The 16,713-nt window shown below is 43.1% G+C and overlaps 1 protein-coding gene across 2 annotated transcripts in view; it reads left to right on the forward strand.

The window, feature by feature from the left end:
• Positions 1-16,713, forward strand: part of col4a5 (collagen, type IV, alpha 5 (Alport syndrome)) — an 87,857-nt gene that overhangs the window by 65,332 nt on the left and 5,812 nt on the right. The window contains exons 35-45 of one of the 2 annotated variants that reach the window (XM_029760634.1): positions 73-199; positions 350-529; positions 841-891; positions 1,345-1,530; positions 4,339-4,347; positions 5,112-5,120; positions 5,662-5,795; positions 5,984-6,056; positions 7,608-7,679; positions 7,838-7,966; positions 8,172-8,270. In XM_029760634.1, coding sequence (XP_029616494.1) covers positions 73-199; positions 350-529; positions 841-891; positions 1,345-1,530; positions 4,339-4,347; positions 5,112-5,120; positions 5,662-5,795; positions 5,984-6,056; positions 7,608-7,679; positions 7,838-7,966; positions 8,172-8,270 — 1,069 coding nt within the window. The remainder of the gene's footprint in view (positions 1-72; positions 200-349; positions 530-840; positions 892-1,344; positions 1,531-4,338; positions 4,348-5,111; positions 5,121-5,661; positions 5,796-5,983; positions 6,057-7,607; positions 7,680-7,837; positions 7,967-8,171; positions 8,271-16,713) is intronic. The other variant, XM_029760635.1, reaches the window with a different exon arrangement.

Genomic DNA, 16,713 nt, shown 5'->3' on the forward strand with positions numbered 1-16,713 from the left:
GTAGAGCTTGTACTATTAGTCTGCAATGCAACTTTATTCCTTTGTCTCCCTCTCTCTCTATCTCTCTCTCAGGGTGAGCCCGGTCAGTCAGGGTTCCCCGGGCAAAACGGAGTAAAAGGAACTCCCGGAACACCAGGTCTTCCAGGGTTTCCTGGCGGCCCTGGCGCCAAAGGTGACCCCGGCCTCCCAGGATTCCAAGGTAACTAATGGTTACGGTGCTACGGTCTAACCACGAGCATTGGATAGTAAAAGAAGAATCAGGTGTACGATATTCTTCCAAGCCTTCATCTCATATCCAGCTACCGATGTTATTAAATCTGTCCGGCTGTCTTTCTGGTACTTCCTCTAGGTTCTCCCGGGATTCCCGGGCCTAAGGGTCTGGATGGTATCCCCGGTAACCCCGGTCTCAGCGGGCCACCCGGCCGACCGGGAGAGAACGGCCGTGCCGGATCACCTGGGTTCCCAGGGGACAAGGGTCAGGCGGGTCGTGACGGAATCCCTGGACCAGCGGGAGTCAAAGGAGACCCAGGTAGTTGGCGTAGTCACTTAAAGGAGCAATCTGTGATTGCTACTTCAATTTTTTTACTTTTAAATTATTAATATATACCCATTGATTCTTGAATGATATAACTTATAAATGCCTCATGAGCTTAGTTCAACTGTCGACACTACCCCAAAGTTGTAGTCAAAATTATAAAACTAAATTATCCAAAATGTAATTGTTCACAAGGATTTCGTGCTTGTTATGGTGATATTATGCAGTAAGACCAAAGTGTTATTTTATTAGTTGGATGTCTAAAACGAAACTCCTCTTTTTCCCATGATCCTCTTCTCCTACAGGTCTTCCTGGTTTCGGTGGCCCCGGTTCTCCTGGTCTCCCAGGATTACCAGGTGAGACTCACCCCACCTGACTGACTGTCTTTGTTACTCTCACACAAACCATACATACACTCTACACTAGCTCCTGAATGACAGACAAACAAACCGCTACCGTAGCTGATAACCGACTATAGACCATATACAACTATTCATCTATTTTTCTATCAATAAAATTCGACAACAACCACTACTACTCTACTAACTACTACTACCAACATCCTTCAATCACCACTTCTCCCCCACCACACCAAATATTCTATGTTTTTTGTTGACTTTATGTCTGTTGTATATGCTGTACGTTGACTTTGTGTAAATTCCTCTGGCTGTATTCTTTCTTTACATGTGTCTATTGCTGGCAGCACCATTTCACCAGGTCACATTCTGGGTATGTGTCAATGTGCTTGTTGAAGTAAAGGGATTCTGACTATGAAAGGACCTTGTGTTGTCGCCGTCTGTTCCCCACAGGTGCTAAGGGAGATCTTGGCGCCCCTGGTTCTTCCGGTAGCCCTGGCTTCCCTGGTCAGAAGGGAGAGATGGGTTTCCCTGGCCTGCCTGGGTCCCCTGGCAGCGTTGGGCCCCCTGGCGCCCCAGGTGTGGCCCTCCAGGGTCCCAAAGGTAACGCCGGCCCCCCCGGACCCCCTGGAAGAGGAGGTATGTTATGAATTCACTCCATCACCTTTAAGCCAATGTTGCTGCCTGGTTTTCTGGCCATTTTGAAGTCTGGAGCCTCCTGGTTGTAGTGTATGGTATAGTTAAAAGTTTAAAATGTATCAAGTCATGGACTGGGAAGGAAATTCGATGGATAGATTATTAATAGATGTTCTCTCTGACACATGGCATACACACACACACACATCGTATACACACACACATACCCAAGTAAAAACCAGGCAGCAAACATGGCCTACCTGCAGCTCTTTATGTGAATGCTTTATGTTAATCCCATTAATTTGCATGAGATGTGAACCTCTTTGTCAATCAACACTGGTCCCAGATCAGCCATATGTCACTGAGCACAAACACACACTGTCACTCAAATCACCATCGTTGTGATACACTGAGCACTGATCCGAACCGATTGTTTCACCACCACCACCACTATGCAACCAAACGTCCCCCACCCCCTTACCCCCTCACTACACAATGTTGGGGTGCGCCGCCAACACGCACCAATCACTGTGTCTCCCTCGCCGTCTGGGTTCCAGCTACGCCCCCAACATCAGAGCATGGGGGGGCGACCACACGTTGTTGTCTACGTCCTCCATCCATCCATCCATCAATCCAGCCATCTGTTTGTCAATCATCTCTCCATCCGTGTGTCTCCTCACCCCCTCTCCCCCCCCTTTCGGTTGCAGGGGAACGGATCCTGATCTGTCCACACGGTTGATGTGCGTGTGTCGTGTGTTGTTTGGTGTTCTATATCCTAATTGTCTAATTATGTGACGTTGGTGTGAAGCAGACGAACCAGAGTCAAACCTGTAAACAGGTCTAACTATGCATTAGAGAAGGGGCTTCAAAAGCCTCGGAAACTAATGCTTATATTTGGTGGATTCAACTCCGTATCAACAACAAAGAACCTAGACTATCTAGAAACAAGATGTATCACCGCCATTATCAATAAAAGTGAGAAGAGTGTTGTAAGTCAAAGGGGTATCGATGGGTTTGACTGAACGTTTCCAATACAACGTTGGCGTAGTCGGTCAAATAGATCTCATTGACTGCCCATATAGCGTTGAACCCCTGTATTATACGGTTAAGGAATTAACTATAAAGTATTCTCACTTTAGATCAGTGTCATTTATTAAAGGAATAATACACTGTTCAACTGAACACTGATTGATTGATTGATTTTATTAGCCAGCAAAAGAAATATACATATTCACACAATACATACATTTTAAATACTTATTTCCATTGTGGTCCCTAGTCCCTAGACCACAACACAATTGATCCAGTATTATCAATAGGCTACTGGAGTCTAGGGAAGACTGAGAAGGTTTGTCTGTGACTCGTCTCTGTTTCTCCCACAGTGATCTGTGTGTCAGTGAACTGTTTGTCCTGCATGGGCCATGTGTGTCCAACTGCACCTCAGCACCTGAATCACAACGCCAGACTTTAGCACAGAGTTGGGCTCAGTTAGAACATTAAGACCACACTGAAACATAATTTAAACTCCCTTAGACGTAGTTACATTGATAAGGTGTCTAAAAGTGGATCACTATAGGTCACTATAGGTCTATAATCCTCGATACCAGCAGGTGTCAAACTAATTTTGCCTGGGGGCCGCATTCGGTCTTCAACGAGGTCCTGAGGACCGCACTGAAAACCTGTAATATTTTCTCGCAGTCACAATTTGCAAACAATGTAGTCCTCTATCCATAATCTTTGGAATTTTCAGTGCTCCCTGACTTTCTAGCTTTCATTTTGGTGATTGTTAGTGAGCTGTACACCATCAACAACTATATGAATTAGAATTTCTACACAGTTTTGATTTGGTTTTAGTAACTTTATATTGAGTTTGTCCCCCCCCCCCGCCAAAATCAAAGATATATTTTTTTTAAATTAAAACTTTTTTACTTTTTAACCACCCGGATCCTGTCTGCTGGCCGTATGTTTGACACCCTTGCTCTATACCGTCCTCTAAATCGATTTCCTCACATCACTTGCGCTGTACTTTAAGTAAGATTCCTTATCATCTTGATTCTCAAAATACCTCCCAAAAGTGTCTCTTACATTGGAGAGCTACATATACACTGAGTATACCAAACATGAGGAACACCTTCCACCTTCCTGTTGACCTCAGAACAGCCTCAATTCGTCGGGGCATGGACTCTACAAGGTGTCGAAAGCGTTCCACAGGAATGCTGGCCCATGTTGACTCCAATGCTTCCCACAGATGTGTCAAGTTGGCTGGATGTACTTTGGGTGTTGGGCCATTCTTGATACTGTTGAGCAGGAAAGACCCAGCAGCGTTGCAGTTCTTGACATAAACCAGTGTGCCTGGCACCTACTACCATACCCCTTTCAAAGGCACTTACATATTTGTTTTGACCATTCATCCTCTGAATGGCACACGTACACAATCCATGTCAAAATTGTCTCAAGGCTTAAAAATCCTTCTTTAACTTGTCTCCTCCCCTTCATCTACACTGTTTGAAGTGGTTTTAACAAGTGATATCAATAAGGGATCATAGCTTTCACCTGGATTCACCTGGTCAGTCTGTCATGGAAAGAGCATGTTTTGTATACTCAGTGTACGTGTACATATATAGTATATTATAGAACGCTGTATTGAGCCCAGTACTACTTAGCCCAGCTCTGTGCCAGGATAGGCGTCATCTCCAGTTGTGGGGGGGATGAGAGCGATGGTATGACATGTACTTCCTGTTTCCTGTGTCTTGGCTCCACCCCCTGTGGTGTGGCCCCTCCCCCTCGGATGACACGTTCGTCCGTACCCAGGGCCCGAAGGTCAGAGTTCCAGTACACAGGCATCTGTTCTACTGCATGTTCTCCTGGTCTAGAATACAAATCTAGAACCCTTAACCTCACTGTGTTGCTGATTGATCTTGGATCGTGGATTGAGCATTTCTTAATTATTTTCTTCCCTTCATTTTTTGATCCTTCCTTTTTTAGTCCTGCTAATCTCACTTTTCTTCTGATTGAGTAGTCACACTGGTCAAATAACCATAACTAAAATGATTTAAACTTTTGCTTGAAATGATTTTTGTATGTTTTAGAATGGACAGTATGTGGTAACATACACCTTTGAATAATCAATACCTTTTATAACAGACACTATTTCTGAATGAATTATTGGTTAGCTAACACACAAACCTCTAACACTAAAAACAGTAATTGTAATTCTGTTCAACTTGGAATTGACAAATTTCGTGAAAATGTAGTTGATAAACATGAATTTAGCAGCATGTAGTTTAAAGACAATAAGTTGTTAGCATTTTTTCCATTAGCTTTACATATGTAAGAACTAGCACTATTTAGCTTTTACAAATAAGTTCACTGTATCTTATATGTACACAGCCAAATCCCAAACAGGTGTTCATTTAAATGAAATAACGATATTGAAACACAAACATATGGTTTGCCCTGAGGTTTGGTTGTGTCAGACGTTAGGCTGATGGTGGATCTATCTATGCTAACTCTTGCCTCTTGTTTTAAACCCTTCGCATTCTGCCGCACCGGCTCTGCTATTCCCGGAATTCTGGGATACCTAGGTCCTCCAGGTTAGAATCCATGGTTTGATGATGATGACCTTTGTTGTTCTGTGGTGATGAAACTGATCTGTGTACATTTTGTTTGGCCTGGTCCCAGATCCGTTTGTGCTCTTGCCAACTCATTGCTGTCATTGTTAGCATGGTAGCACAAACAGACAGGCACTCAGGCTAGGATTTTGTTGAATTGGGTACAACTTAACCATGTTGATGATTTGTTAACCACATTTTACTTTTCAGGATGGGTTGTGAAGCCTAACAAAAGACTATAGCCTACACAGACACTGTACACCCCGCAATACACAAAACACACTTGAACACACACTCAAGTCTACCCCTTTATACTGTACTTATACTGTTTTGAAATAGTTGTATGTACGCATGCAGTTTTATGCTACGTTGACTGTTGATGTTAGTGTTATACAGTAACCATGGAGATTGATCAACTGGATCTAGTTTTATCTCTATGGTTATTATTATTGTTATTTGTTATAATGTCAGGATGAGATGAGTGTTATCTCTGACCTCTAACCTTTGACCTATTCGTGTGAAGGTCCTCCTGGCTCCGAAGGTCCCCGTGGCCCTGTCGGCAGCGGAGGGACCAAAGGTGAGAAGGGAATTCCCGGAATTCCTGGATCGCCTGGGTTCCCTGGAGCAAAGGGAGAATTCGGATCGCCCGGATTCCCGGTAAGGAACCAGTCAACTTAGATCCTTGGATCTCCTTCCCCCATTGATAGCAGGATGTGTCAAATATAGACACTTACTCGGGGTATAGGGGATATGGGTTGGTTTGGGATTGTATGAAGTAAATTGAAAATTCCATCTGGGATTGGGATATTACATGACCCCTGACCTCTCCCCTATCATGTGACCAGGGTAATGCTGGCCTTCCTGGTACCAAAGGGCTGAAGGGAGACATCGGACTGCCTGGAGTTCCCGGATTCCCAGGTCAGTCAGGAATAACATTCCCATTCCTAGTCAATCACCAAACATTTCTGTAAAAAAACAACAATGATAAAGGCTTTTTTTAAATTCGTTTCGCACTGTGTTAGGTGCACTTGATTCAACAGCCCTGTTGGTATTAGGTGCACTTGATTCAACAGCCCTGTTGGTGTTAGGTGCACTTGATTCAACAGCCCTGTTGGTGTTAGGTGCACTTGATTCAACAGCCCTGTTGGTGTTAGGTGCACTTGATTCAACAGCCCTGTTGGTGTTAGGTGCACTTGATTCAACAGCCCTGTTGGTGTTAGGTGCACTTGATTCAACAGCCCTGTTGGTGTTAGGTGCACTTGATTCAACAGCCCTAGTACCGGGAAGGCAAAGTCTTTGCATTTTGAACCATTTCATGTGTCTGAAGGTAGAACCCCGCCAAGGGGTCCAGAGAGCAAATCAAGTGTACCTATAGGCATACCACTGGCCAATCAGATAGCTCAGATCACTGTGTCTGCACAGTTTCCTCACGCCATCGACTGTAAAAAGAAGCCTAGAATGCGCAGCAAAGTTGATAATATCAGATTTCAAAACTTTTAAAACCATGACTAGAGAGAGACAACAAATACAGCGAAGAGCTGCTGTTTTTATCAGTAAGTTTGTGTTTAAGTTGTTATTCAGCACTGTCAACACTTTGTTCAACACTTTTGTAAGCCATCAAATGTGCGTTCTTCCTACTTCCACTCACGCTACAGCCAGCACTGCGGCTGCAATGAATGAGTATAGCAAAGTGTTTTGATAAGCTTGTGTTGTTATTATTGGCGGCTCGTGTCTTTTTTAATACCGAGGAGTATTTCACTTTCTCTGGTCAATAGGACTAACATCGTGAATTGGTTGGCATGAGGCAGAAATAATGCCGTGCGACTTAAGTTTCGCCATTTGCTGGAAGACTGTGTCCCCCTTTTTCTCGGCAGAGGGAGGGAAAAAGGAGGGACGGTGAGTCGGGTGAGAGCTAGCTGCTCCCTCCCTCCTCTCAGACTGACTATCAAATGCAGGCCATCTGTCCATAGGAGAAAAAGTGTATAATTATGCTCACTCAGCTGCGCCTCACAAGTAATACAACAAATTATATATTACCAGTGTGATCGTATACCTAAAATGGGTAAATATAATTTCAAAATGGTCTGAGAAGAACAACATTGGCAGGGCAATTCAAGTGTAGCCAATATGCAGTGATAATGTATTGGGCCTATAGCCTATTGCACAAACATCATTTCTACAAAACTGTTTTTAATTGGTTAATGTTGCATAGTCTTAGGTTTTTTAAGTCATGTAAAAAATAAAATCTGAGTGGTAGTTCCCGGCTTGCATTTTGAAAAGGTTTGTGACCACTGGTATATGTGAATGTCCCATCATAGGTATCTCTGTTGACAATATTCCCTCATCTCCCTTATTTCCCTTCCTCTCCACCTCTCTCACTCTACTCCCTTCCTCTCTCTTTCCTCCCCCTCTCTCTCTCCTTCCTCTCTCTCTCTACTCCCTCTCTCCATCTCTCCCTCTCTACCCCAGGACCAAAGGGAGATTCTGGAATCGCTGGATCATCTGGTCTCCCTGGAGACAGCGGAGATGTTGGCCCTGCTGGTGAGTCTTCACCCCTCATCCCCTCTGTGCGTGCGCACACACACACACACCCTCCCAAACACCTACACACACTCCCAAGAACTCTGACTGGCATCTCTGGTGTACCCCACTTCACTTCTCTTCTCTCAAACCTCTCTCATTGTCATCTTTGATCTCAGGACCCCCAGGCGACCCAGGTTTTGCTCCAGCCCCCATCGTGCTGAAGGGAGAGCGTGGCCCCCCCGGCCCTTCAGGTCTACCAGGCGGCCGTGGCGCCACAGGACCCCCCGGACTGGAGGGACTCTCAGGTCAGTGGACTGTCACACCCAGTGTCTGTTTGCCACAGGAGAGTTTTATATTCAGTTTATAAAGTTAGTTACAATTAGCTTAATTCTTACCAGAGGATGCTTGAAGCTGCAGTTCGTTATCATTAGCTAGTTACTAGAAATAGCGACGAGAGTTCTCCACTTGGAGGTATATGAGGTCACTGATGAGTCCTCTGGTCTGTTCCAGGTCAGCCCGGTCAGCCAGGAGACCCCGGTCCTGAGGGACCCCCAGGATTCAGTGGAGCCTCCGGCCGCAAGGGAGACCCAGGACCCGCCGGACAGCCAGGTAAGATTGCCATCTTCCTCAGGTCCGTAGCACACAAATAATTCAAATCTCGCTTACACAGACCTAACCTTCCATTGTGTATATCAGTTAGTAGTCTTATAGTATTAGTCAATAGTCATTACGATATGTAGCTCTAGAAGTGGAAAAGAAGCTCAAATCAAGTCAACTTAGTTATAGTATTGTTCTTTGAGTTCATTGAGTTAATTGACAGGACAAACAAGATTGAGTCCTAAGACAAACCTTAGTCAAATACATTGAGGTGCCTTTGATTTAGCCATGACTTTGCACTTTTGGGACTATTTCATTGGGTCCATTGTACCTGCCAAACTAAATCAAGTATTAGAAAATTACACTATATATACAAAAGCATGTGGATACCACTTCAAATTTAGAGGATTCAGCTATTTCAGCCACACCCGTTGCTGACAGGTGTATAAAATCGCGCACACAGCCACGCAATCTCCATAAACTAAACAATGGCAGTAGACTTTCAACCTGACACTGACACCACCTTTGCAACAAGTCAGTTCATCAGATTTCTGCTCTGCTCGAACTGCCACGGTCAGGTGCTGTTATTGTGAAATGGAGCAACAACGGCTCAGTCGTGAATTGGTCGGTCACACAAGCTCACAGAACGGGAGCGCTAAGTGCTGAAGCGCGTAAAAAATCATCTGTCCTCGATTGCAACACTCACTACCGAGTTCCAAACTGCCTCTGGAAGCAACGTCAGCACAAGAACTGTTCGTCGGGAGCTTCATGAAATGGCCGAGCAGCCGACCATGCGCAATGCCAAGTGTTCAGCTGGAGTGGTTTAAAGCTTGCCGGCATTTGACTCTGGAGTAGTGGAAACGCGTTCTCTGGAGTGATGAATCACACTTCACCATTTGGCAGTCCGAGAACAAAATCTGGGTTTGGCGGATGCCTCGAGAACGCTACCTGCCCCAATGCATAGTGCCAACTATAAAGTTTGACAATGCCCCTGTGCCCAAAGCGAGGTCCATACAGAAGTGGTTTGTCGAGATCAGTGTGGAAGAACATGACTGGCCTGCACAGAGCCCTGACCTCAACCCCATCGAATACCTTTGGAATGAATTGGAATGACGACTGCGAGCCAAGCCTAATCGCCCAAAATCAGTGCCCTTCCTCACTAATGCTCTTATGGCTGAATGGAAGCCAGTCTCCACAGCAAAGTTCCAACATCTAGCGGAAGTGTACAGGCTGTTATAGCAGCAACAGTGGGACCAACTCCATGTTAATGCCCATGATTTTGGAATGAGATGTTTGACAAGCAGGTGTCTACATACTTTTGGTCATGTAGTGTGTTTCACATTTTAACCCAGATCTGTCAGAGAAAACCAGAAATAGTTTGGCCAAATGTTCCTCCACATACCGGTATACATATTTGAATAATGTAATTATTATTAAAACCCCTGTGCGGCCTCGCATCCAGCGAAAAATCCTATCGCCATTAGCATAACAAAATTGTATAATTTTTTTTTTCAATTTTTTTTTCAAATTATATTGTTTTATAGATACACCTCTCCTGAATCGAACCACGTTGTCCGATTTCAAAAAGGCTTTACAGCAAAAGCAAAACATTAGATTATGTTAGAGGAGTATATTGTAAAAGTAGCCACATAGCCATTTTCCGACCAACCACATGCATCACAAATAACCAAAAAACAGCTAAATGCAGCACTAACCTTTGACAATCTTCATCAGATGACACACCTAGGACATCATGTTACACAATACATGCATTCTTTTGTTCGATAAAGTTCATATTTATATATAAAAACAGCATTTTACATCGGTGCGTAACGTTGACTAACTATTTTCCCTCAAATGCATCCGATGAAACAGCGCTACAATTTACTAAATTACTATTCGAAAACATTTTTAAAATGTAATATTGTCATTCTAAGATTTATAGATGAATATCTCTTGAAAGCACCTGTAATGCCAGATTTAAAAATAACTTTACTGGGTAATAACACTTTGCGATAAAAGGGGATGCGATACTCAGAACAATAGGCTAGCAATAGCAATAGGCTAGCCATCTTGGAACATTCGCATATCAAATCTAGTCTTGTATACTATTGTCAATAATCCCTTACCTTTGATTATCTTCATCCTTAGGCACTTCCAGGAATCCCAGGTCCACAACAAATGTATTTTCGTTCGAAAAAGTTCATCCTTTATGTTCCATTAGCTTGTTGTTGTTAGCGCGTTCTGAAGGCTGCACCAAAAGTTCCGACGTGCGCGGGGCTACTCTTTCAACAAAATGCATTTTTTTCTTATTTAGGTTCGTTCAAACATGTCAAACGTTGTATAACATAAATCTTTAGGGCGTTTTTCAACCAGAGCTCCAATAAGATTCGAGGAGGACGATTGCATTGTGTTTCAAAATGTTTCGAAAGGGGAGGGTAACCAGGGGCGCCGGCGTCATAATGGTGATGGCCCTCTCCGTGTGACCACGTTCCACAGCGTGTCATTCTGTCAGTTTTCAAAGTAGGAGACTCAAATCACTTTGTAAAGACTGGGGACATCTAGTGGACCATAGCTCACGTTGTGATTGATAGGCAACGTGATGAAGTTGAGTTCGCAATTCAGAATTCCACTTCCTGTTTCGATCTGTCTCGGGGTTTTGACTGCCGTATGAGTTCTGTTATACTCACAGACACCATTCAAACAGTTTTAGAAACTTTAGGGTGTTTTCTATCCACCAGTATTAATTATATGCATATCCTAGCTTCTGAGTTTGAGTAGTTGGCCGTTTAAAATGGGCACAAATTATTTTCAAAATGCGCTGTGGCGCCCCCTATCCTAGGCGACCGTCAAGAGGTTAATGTTCCCACTGCTCTGTTCCCTGTTTTCTCAAACTCACTATCATTATACCATATCTTACTGATCATTATAGCACATCTTACTGATCATTATACCATATCTTACTGATCATTATACCATATCTTACTGATCATTATACCATATCTTACTGATCATTATACCATATCTTACTGATCATTATAGCACATCTTACTGATCATTATACCATATCTTACTGATCATTATACCATACCTTACTGATCATTATACCATATCTTACTGATCATTATAGCACATCTTACTGATCATTATACCATATCTTACTGATCATTATACCATATCTTACTGATCATTATAGCACATCTTACTGATCATTATACCATATCTTACTGATCATTATAGCTAGGGATGTGCATCTTTCCCTTTCAAGATGTTTCGATACGTATCTAAATACATGGGCTCAACGATACGTTTCAGTTTGAAACGATTCGATACAATTCCGTTTGATTAGAGACCGAATAAATGCGTTTCGGAGCTGACTTCTATGTGTGTGTGTATAAATGATGTATGCCTATGGTGTATGTACTATGCAGGCGCATGAGCTGAGCCATTAGGGAGACTAGGCATCTACCACCCCACTACCACTAACAGACTTGGGGGGGGCGGCAGCAATGTAGCCTATGTTTTTTGTCCTGCCACTTTGGTTCTGAAATCACCATCACCCACTAATTAACTTCACATTTTTGCAGATTACGTGTTTGAACTAGTAATGTATCAATATTTTTACAAATTAGCTATGATATAGCCAATGAATGTATACAGTGCCTTCAGAAAGTATTCATACCCCTTGACTTATTCCACATTTTCTTGTGTTACAGCCTGAATTCAAAATGTATTACATCATTTTTATTACCCATCTACACACAATACCCACATTTTTGCAAACGTATTTAAAAATTAAATACAGAAATATCTAATTTAGACCAGTATTCACACCCCTGAGTCAATACTTTGTAGAAGCACCTTTGGCGGCGATTAGAACTTTGAGTCATCTTGGGTATGTCTGTATCAGCTTTGCACGTCTGGATTTGGGGATTTTCTCAAGCTCTGTTAAATCAGATGGTGAGTGGGGGCGCTAGTGAGCACCACATGGAGTAGACGCTTCTCCGACTACCTCTTCCTCACCCTTGCTTAAATTTGATAAAAATTATACTTTTACCCAACCAAACTGCTACAATGAGCAACTCCACGGCCAAGGGGAAACGAATTAATCCAAAAACAACCGGAAAGAAAGACGGCAAAGTCCCCACCACAGCACAAAACAAGGATGGTGATGCTTGCGTTTGCCGGGCCGTAATGGCTAACCCTGACTCGGAGCCCTCACCGACTATTATATTAGCAGCTATCAAGGAAATGGAAGAGGACATGAACGCTCAATTGAATCCTCTCGACTCATCCTTACAATCAGTGCTGAACATACAAGCCGCATTATTGCTCTGGAAGGAAACGCAGGTGACCATGAGACACGCATCGCCACCTTCGAGGGACAGTATGAAGAGCTACTAGCAACAAACAAAGCTAAGAAACTCAAGCTAATTGACCTTGAAGGACGTTCAAGGCGTTCGAAAATCAAAATCACAGGCTTGGCGGAAAAAATTTAGAAGGGCAGACCAACACAGTTTGTGGCAGAATTTATACCAAAACTGTTAGGGATTGACTGCTCGGCTGATTCTTAACCCATGGTACGGTAGAGAAGGTGTTCGAAAAACCACAGGATGCCAAGTCTTTCATTGGCAGGATTACTACTATGGCCACCAACGCCTAGGATTGATAGGGCCGTCCCGAGAGATCGGTTGGGTCGGATTATCCCGCCGTTTTAAGATATGACGGCGCTGTCATAGTGCTACAGGCGGGTAAAACTGCACCTGACTGATTTCCCTGTTCCAGTAGGGGCATATTGACTACATTGTGTGCCTCAATTCAGTTATTTTATAAGAGCAATCGTTATAGACATAAGGGTGAGGGGGCCCAGTCCAGCAGTTCCACAGTGTTTATGGGGGATTTATATTCCACTTCGTTTGGGAAAGTGGACGGGGGAGGGAGATGGAGAATGTTTTTTTTGTGTTTTTCATTTGTCCTTTGCTCTTTACGTGTTGCGCCAACCCTACTGCTACACTTCGAATGTATTTGAGGACCAAATAATTATTTCTTATGGCTACTGATAACTCTACTACTTTGCCACGGTGTGGCGACATTACCCATTTTGTGGAATGTACAAGGTTTGAGAACGAATTTGAAAAGAGGAAACGTTTTTTTCCCATTTGAAATCTTTACAAGAAACTCACATAAAGCATACAGAGCAATGGAGATTAAAATGTAGTTGGGTGTCACAGATTTATCAATCAACTTTTTCATCCAAGGCTAGAGGTATAGCCATATTATTTCAAAAACTGTCCCATTCAAACATATTTCAACTATAAGCGACCCCAATGGCCGCTTTATTATAGTAATAGGCCATATTCTATCACGACATGTAACATTTTTAAATCTTTATTCACCGAACTTCGATGACACAGGGTTCTTTCTGAATGTCGTCAATCTCTTACCAGATTCATCAACTACACATTTAATTACAGGTGGAGATTTTAACTATATTTGGAGATTACAAAACCCTACGGATAAGGATTATTCTTTCTTCTCACATGTGCATAAATCATACACAAGAATTGACTACTTTTTAACAGACTCTAAATTGACATCTAACGTCACCTCTACTAAGTACCATAATATAACAATTTCTGATCACAGTCCCGTTTTATTACAAATGGATTTCGGGCAGAACAAAGCCTCAATTCAGTTGGCGATTTAATCCAACGTTACTCAATGATGAACAATTTCACCAGCAAACAGCCAATTTAATTACGGACTATATGTCCCAGCGTGATACTGCTGATGTGTACGAATTCACTTTGTGGGAGGCATTTAAGGCTGTTGTTATATGTATCATATGAGGCTACCATGAAAAAAATGTTGGCAGAGAAGATTATTAGAAATCGAGGCCCAGCTCCCAGTGCTTGAGAGAGACTATTTGGAAGTGCCCTTATCGTCCAAGTTGAATGACATAATAAAACTCAAATATGAATACAATACTATTCTCTCTAACCAAGTAAACACAATGCTATTAAAGATTAAACAAAAACACTTCGATTTGGGTGACAAACCGGTTAAATTACTGGCGCGCCAGCTGAGAGGTATACAGGCCAATAGAGCTATTAGAATTAAATCAAGTACAGGAGCTTGTTACTACAGACCCAAAAGAAATTAATGCGAGTTTCACAAAGTTTTATCAAGACCTCTACACCTCAAAGACCACTGCAGATACCGCGAAAATGTCTGATTTCCTCCATTCCCTTTCCCTACCTAAATTATGCGGCGCTGCTCAAATGAAGCTAAATGCAGGGACAACTTTAGAAGAGGTTGTTTCTGCAGTACATTCCTTCCCTAATGGAAAAGCGGCTGGCGCTGACGGCTTTGGTATTGAGTTTTACAAAGGTAATTCAGAAGGGGGGGGGGTATTCTTAATGTATTGTATGCTGTCATTATCTGTCCGTTTGTAAAACTGAAAATTCATTCTAAAAAAAAAGTTAGACGGTGAGTGGAAGGGAACAGCAATCTTCAAGTCTTTACACAGTTTTTCAATGGGATTCAAGTCTGGCCTTTGGCTGGGCCACTCAAGGACTTTCACATTCTTGTTCTGAAGCCATTCCAGTGTTGCTTTGGCTGTATGCTTGCGGTCATTGTCCTGTTGGAGTGTAAAGCTTTGCCCCAGTCTAAGTTCGTTTGCACTCTGAAGCAGATTCTCATCAAGGATTTGCCTGTATTTGGCTCCATTCACTGTTCCCTCTATCCTTACCAGTCTCCCAGTCACTGCCGCTGAAAAGCATCCCCATAGCGTGATGCTGCCACCACAATGCTTCACGGTAGGGATGGTGTTAGACAGGTGATGAGCTGTGCCTGGTTTCCTCCAGACATAGCTCTTTGCATTCAGGCCAAAGAGTTCAATCTTTGTCTCATCAGACCACATAATCTTTTGCCTTATGATCTCTGAGTTTTTCACGGGGGGTTTGCAAACTCCAGGTGTGCTGTCATGTGCCTTTTTCTCAGGAGTGGCTTCCATCTGGCCACTCTCCCATAAAGCCTAGATTTGTGATGTGCTGTAGAGACTTATCCTTCTGGCAAGTTCTTCCATCTCAGCCAAGGAACCCTGTAGTTCTTTCAGGTCCTTCTTTCCCGGTTGTTCAGTTTGGTAGGACGGCTAGCTCTAGGCAGAGTCTGGGTAGTTCCATATTTTTTCAATTTCCCAGTGATGGAGACCACTGTGCTCTTGGAAACGTTCAACACTCTAGAAATTGTTTTATACCCTTCACCAGATACAGTGGCAAGAAAAAGTATGTGAACCCTTTGGAAATACCTGTATTTCTGCATAAATTGGTTATAAAATGTAATCTGATCTTCATCTAGGTCACAACAATAGACAAACACAGTCTGCTTAAACTAATAACACACAAACAGTTATATGTTTTCATGTCTTTATTGAACACACAGTGTAAACATTCACAGTGCAGGGTGGGAAAAGTATGTGAACCCTTGGATTTAAAACTGGTTGACCCTCCGTTGGCAGCAATAACCTCAACCAAACGTTTTCTATAGTTGCGGATCAGACCTGCACAACGGTCAGGAGGAATTTTGGACCATTCCTCTTTCCAAAACTGTTTCAGTTCAGAAATATTCTTGGGATGTCTGGTGTGAACTGCTCTCTTGAGGTCATGCCACAGCATCTCAATCGGGTTGCTGTCAGGACTCTGACTGGGCCACTCCAGAAGGCGTATTTTCTTCTGTTGAAGCCATTCTGTTGTAGATGATAGCAAGCTGTCCAGGCCCTGAGGCAGCAAAGCAGCCCCAAACCATGATGCTCCCTTCACCATACTTTACAGTTGGGATGAGGTTTTGATGTTGGTGTGCTGTGCCTTTTTTTTCTCCACACATAGTGTTGTGTGTTCCTTCCAAACAACTCAACTGTAGTTTCATCTGTCCACAGAATATCTTGCCAGTAGCGCTGTGGAACATCCAGGTGCACTTTTGCAAACTTCAGATGTGCAGCAATGGTTTTTTTGGACAGCAGTGGCTTCTTCCGTGGTGTCCTCCCATGAACACCATTCTTGTTTAGTGTTTTACGTATCAGCAACAGTGCTGAACTTTCTCCATTAATAGACAATTGTCATACCGTGGACTGATGAACATCAAGACCTTTAGAGATACTTTTGTAACCCTTTACAGCTTTATGCAAGTCAACAATTCTTAATCTTAGGTCTTCTGAGATCTCTTTTGTTCGAGACATGGTTCACATCAGGCAATGCTTCTTGTGAATAGCAAACTCAAATTTTGTGAGTGTTTTTTATAGGGCAAGGCAGCTCTAACCAACATCTCCAATCTCATCTCATTGATTGGACTCCACGTTAGCGGCCCCAGCCGCATGACGCCGACCAAAATGACAATCCCGGGGATCAGGAGCGGACCAGTCGCCACTGCTGAGGCGCGGGAAACCTGTCAGTCGGGC

This window comes from Salmo trutta, chromosome 8 (genome assembly GCF_901001165.1).
Source record: "Salmo trutta chromosome 8, fSalTru1.1, whole genome shotgun sequence".
Taxonomy (NCBI): Eukaryota; Metazoa; Chordata; class Actinopteri; order Salmoniformes; family Salmonidae; genus Salmo; species Salmo trutta.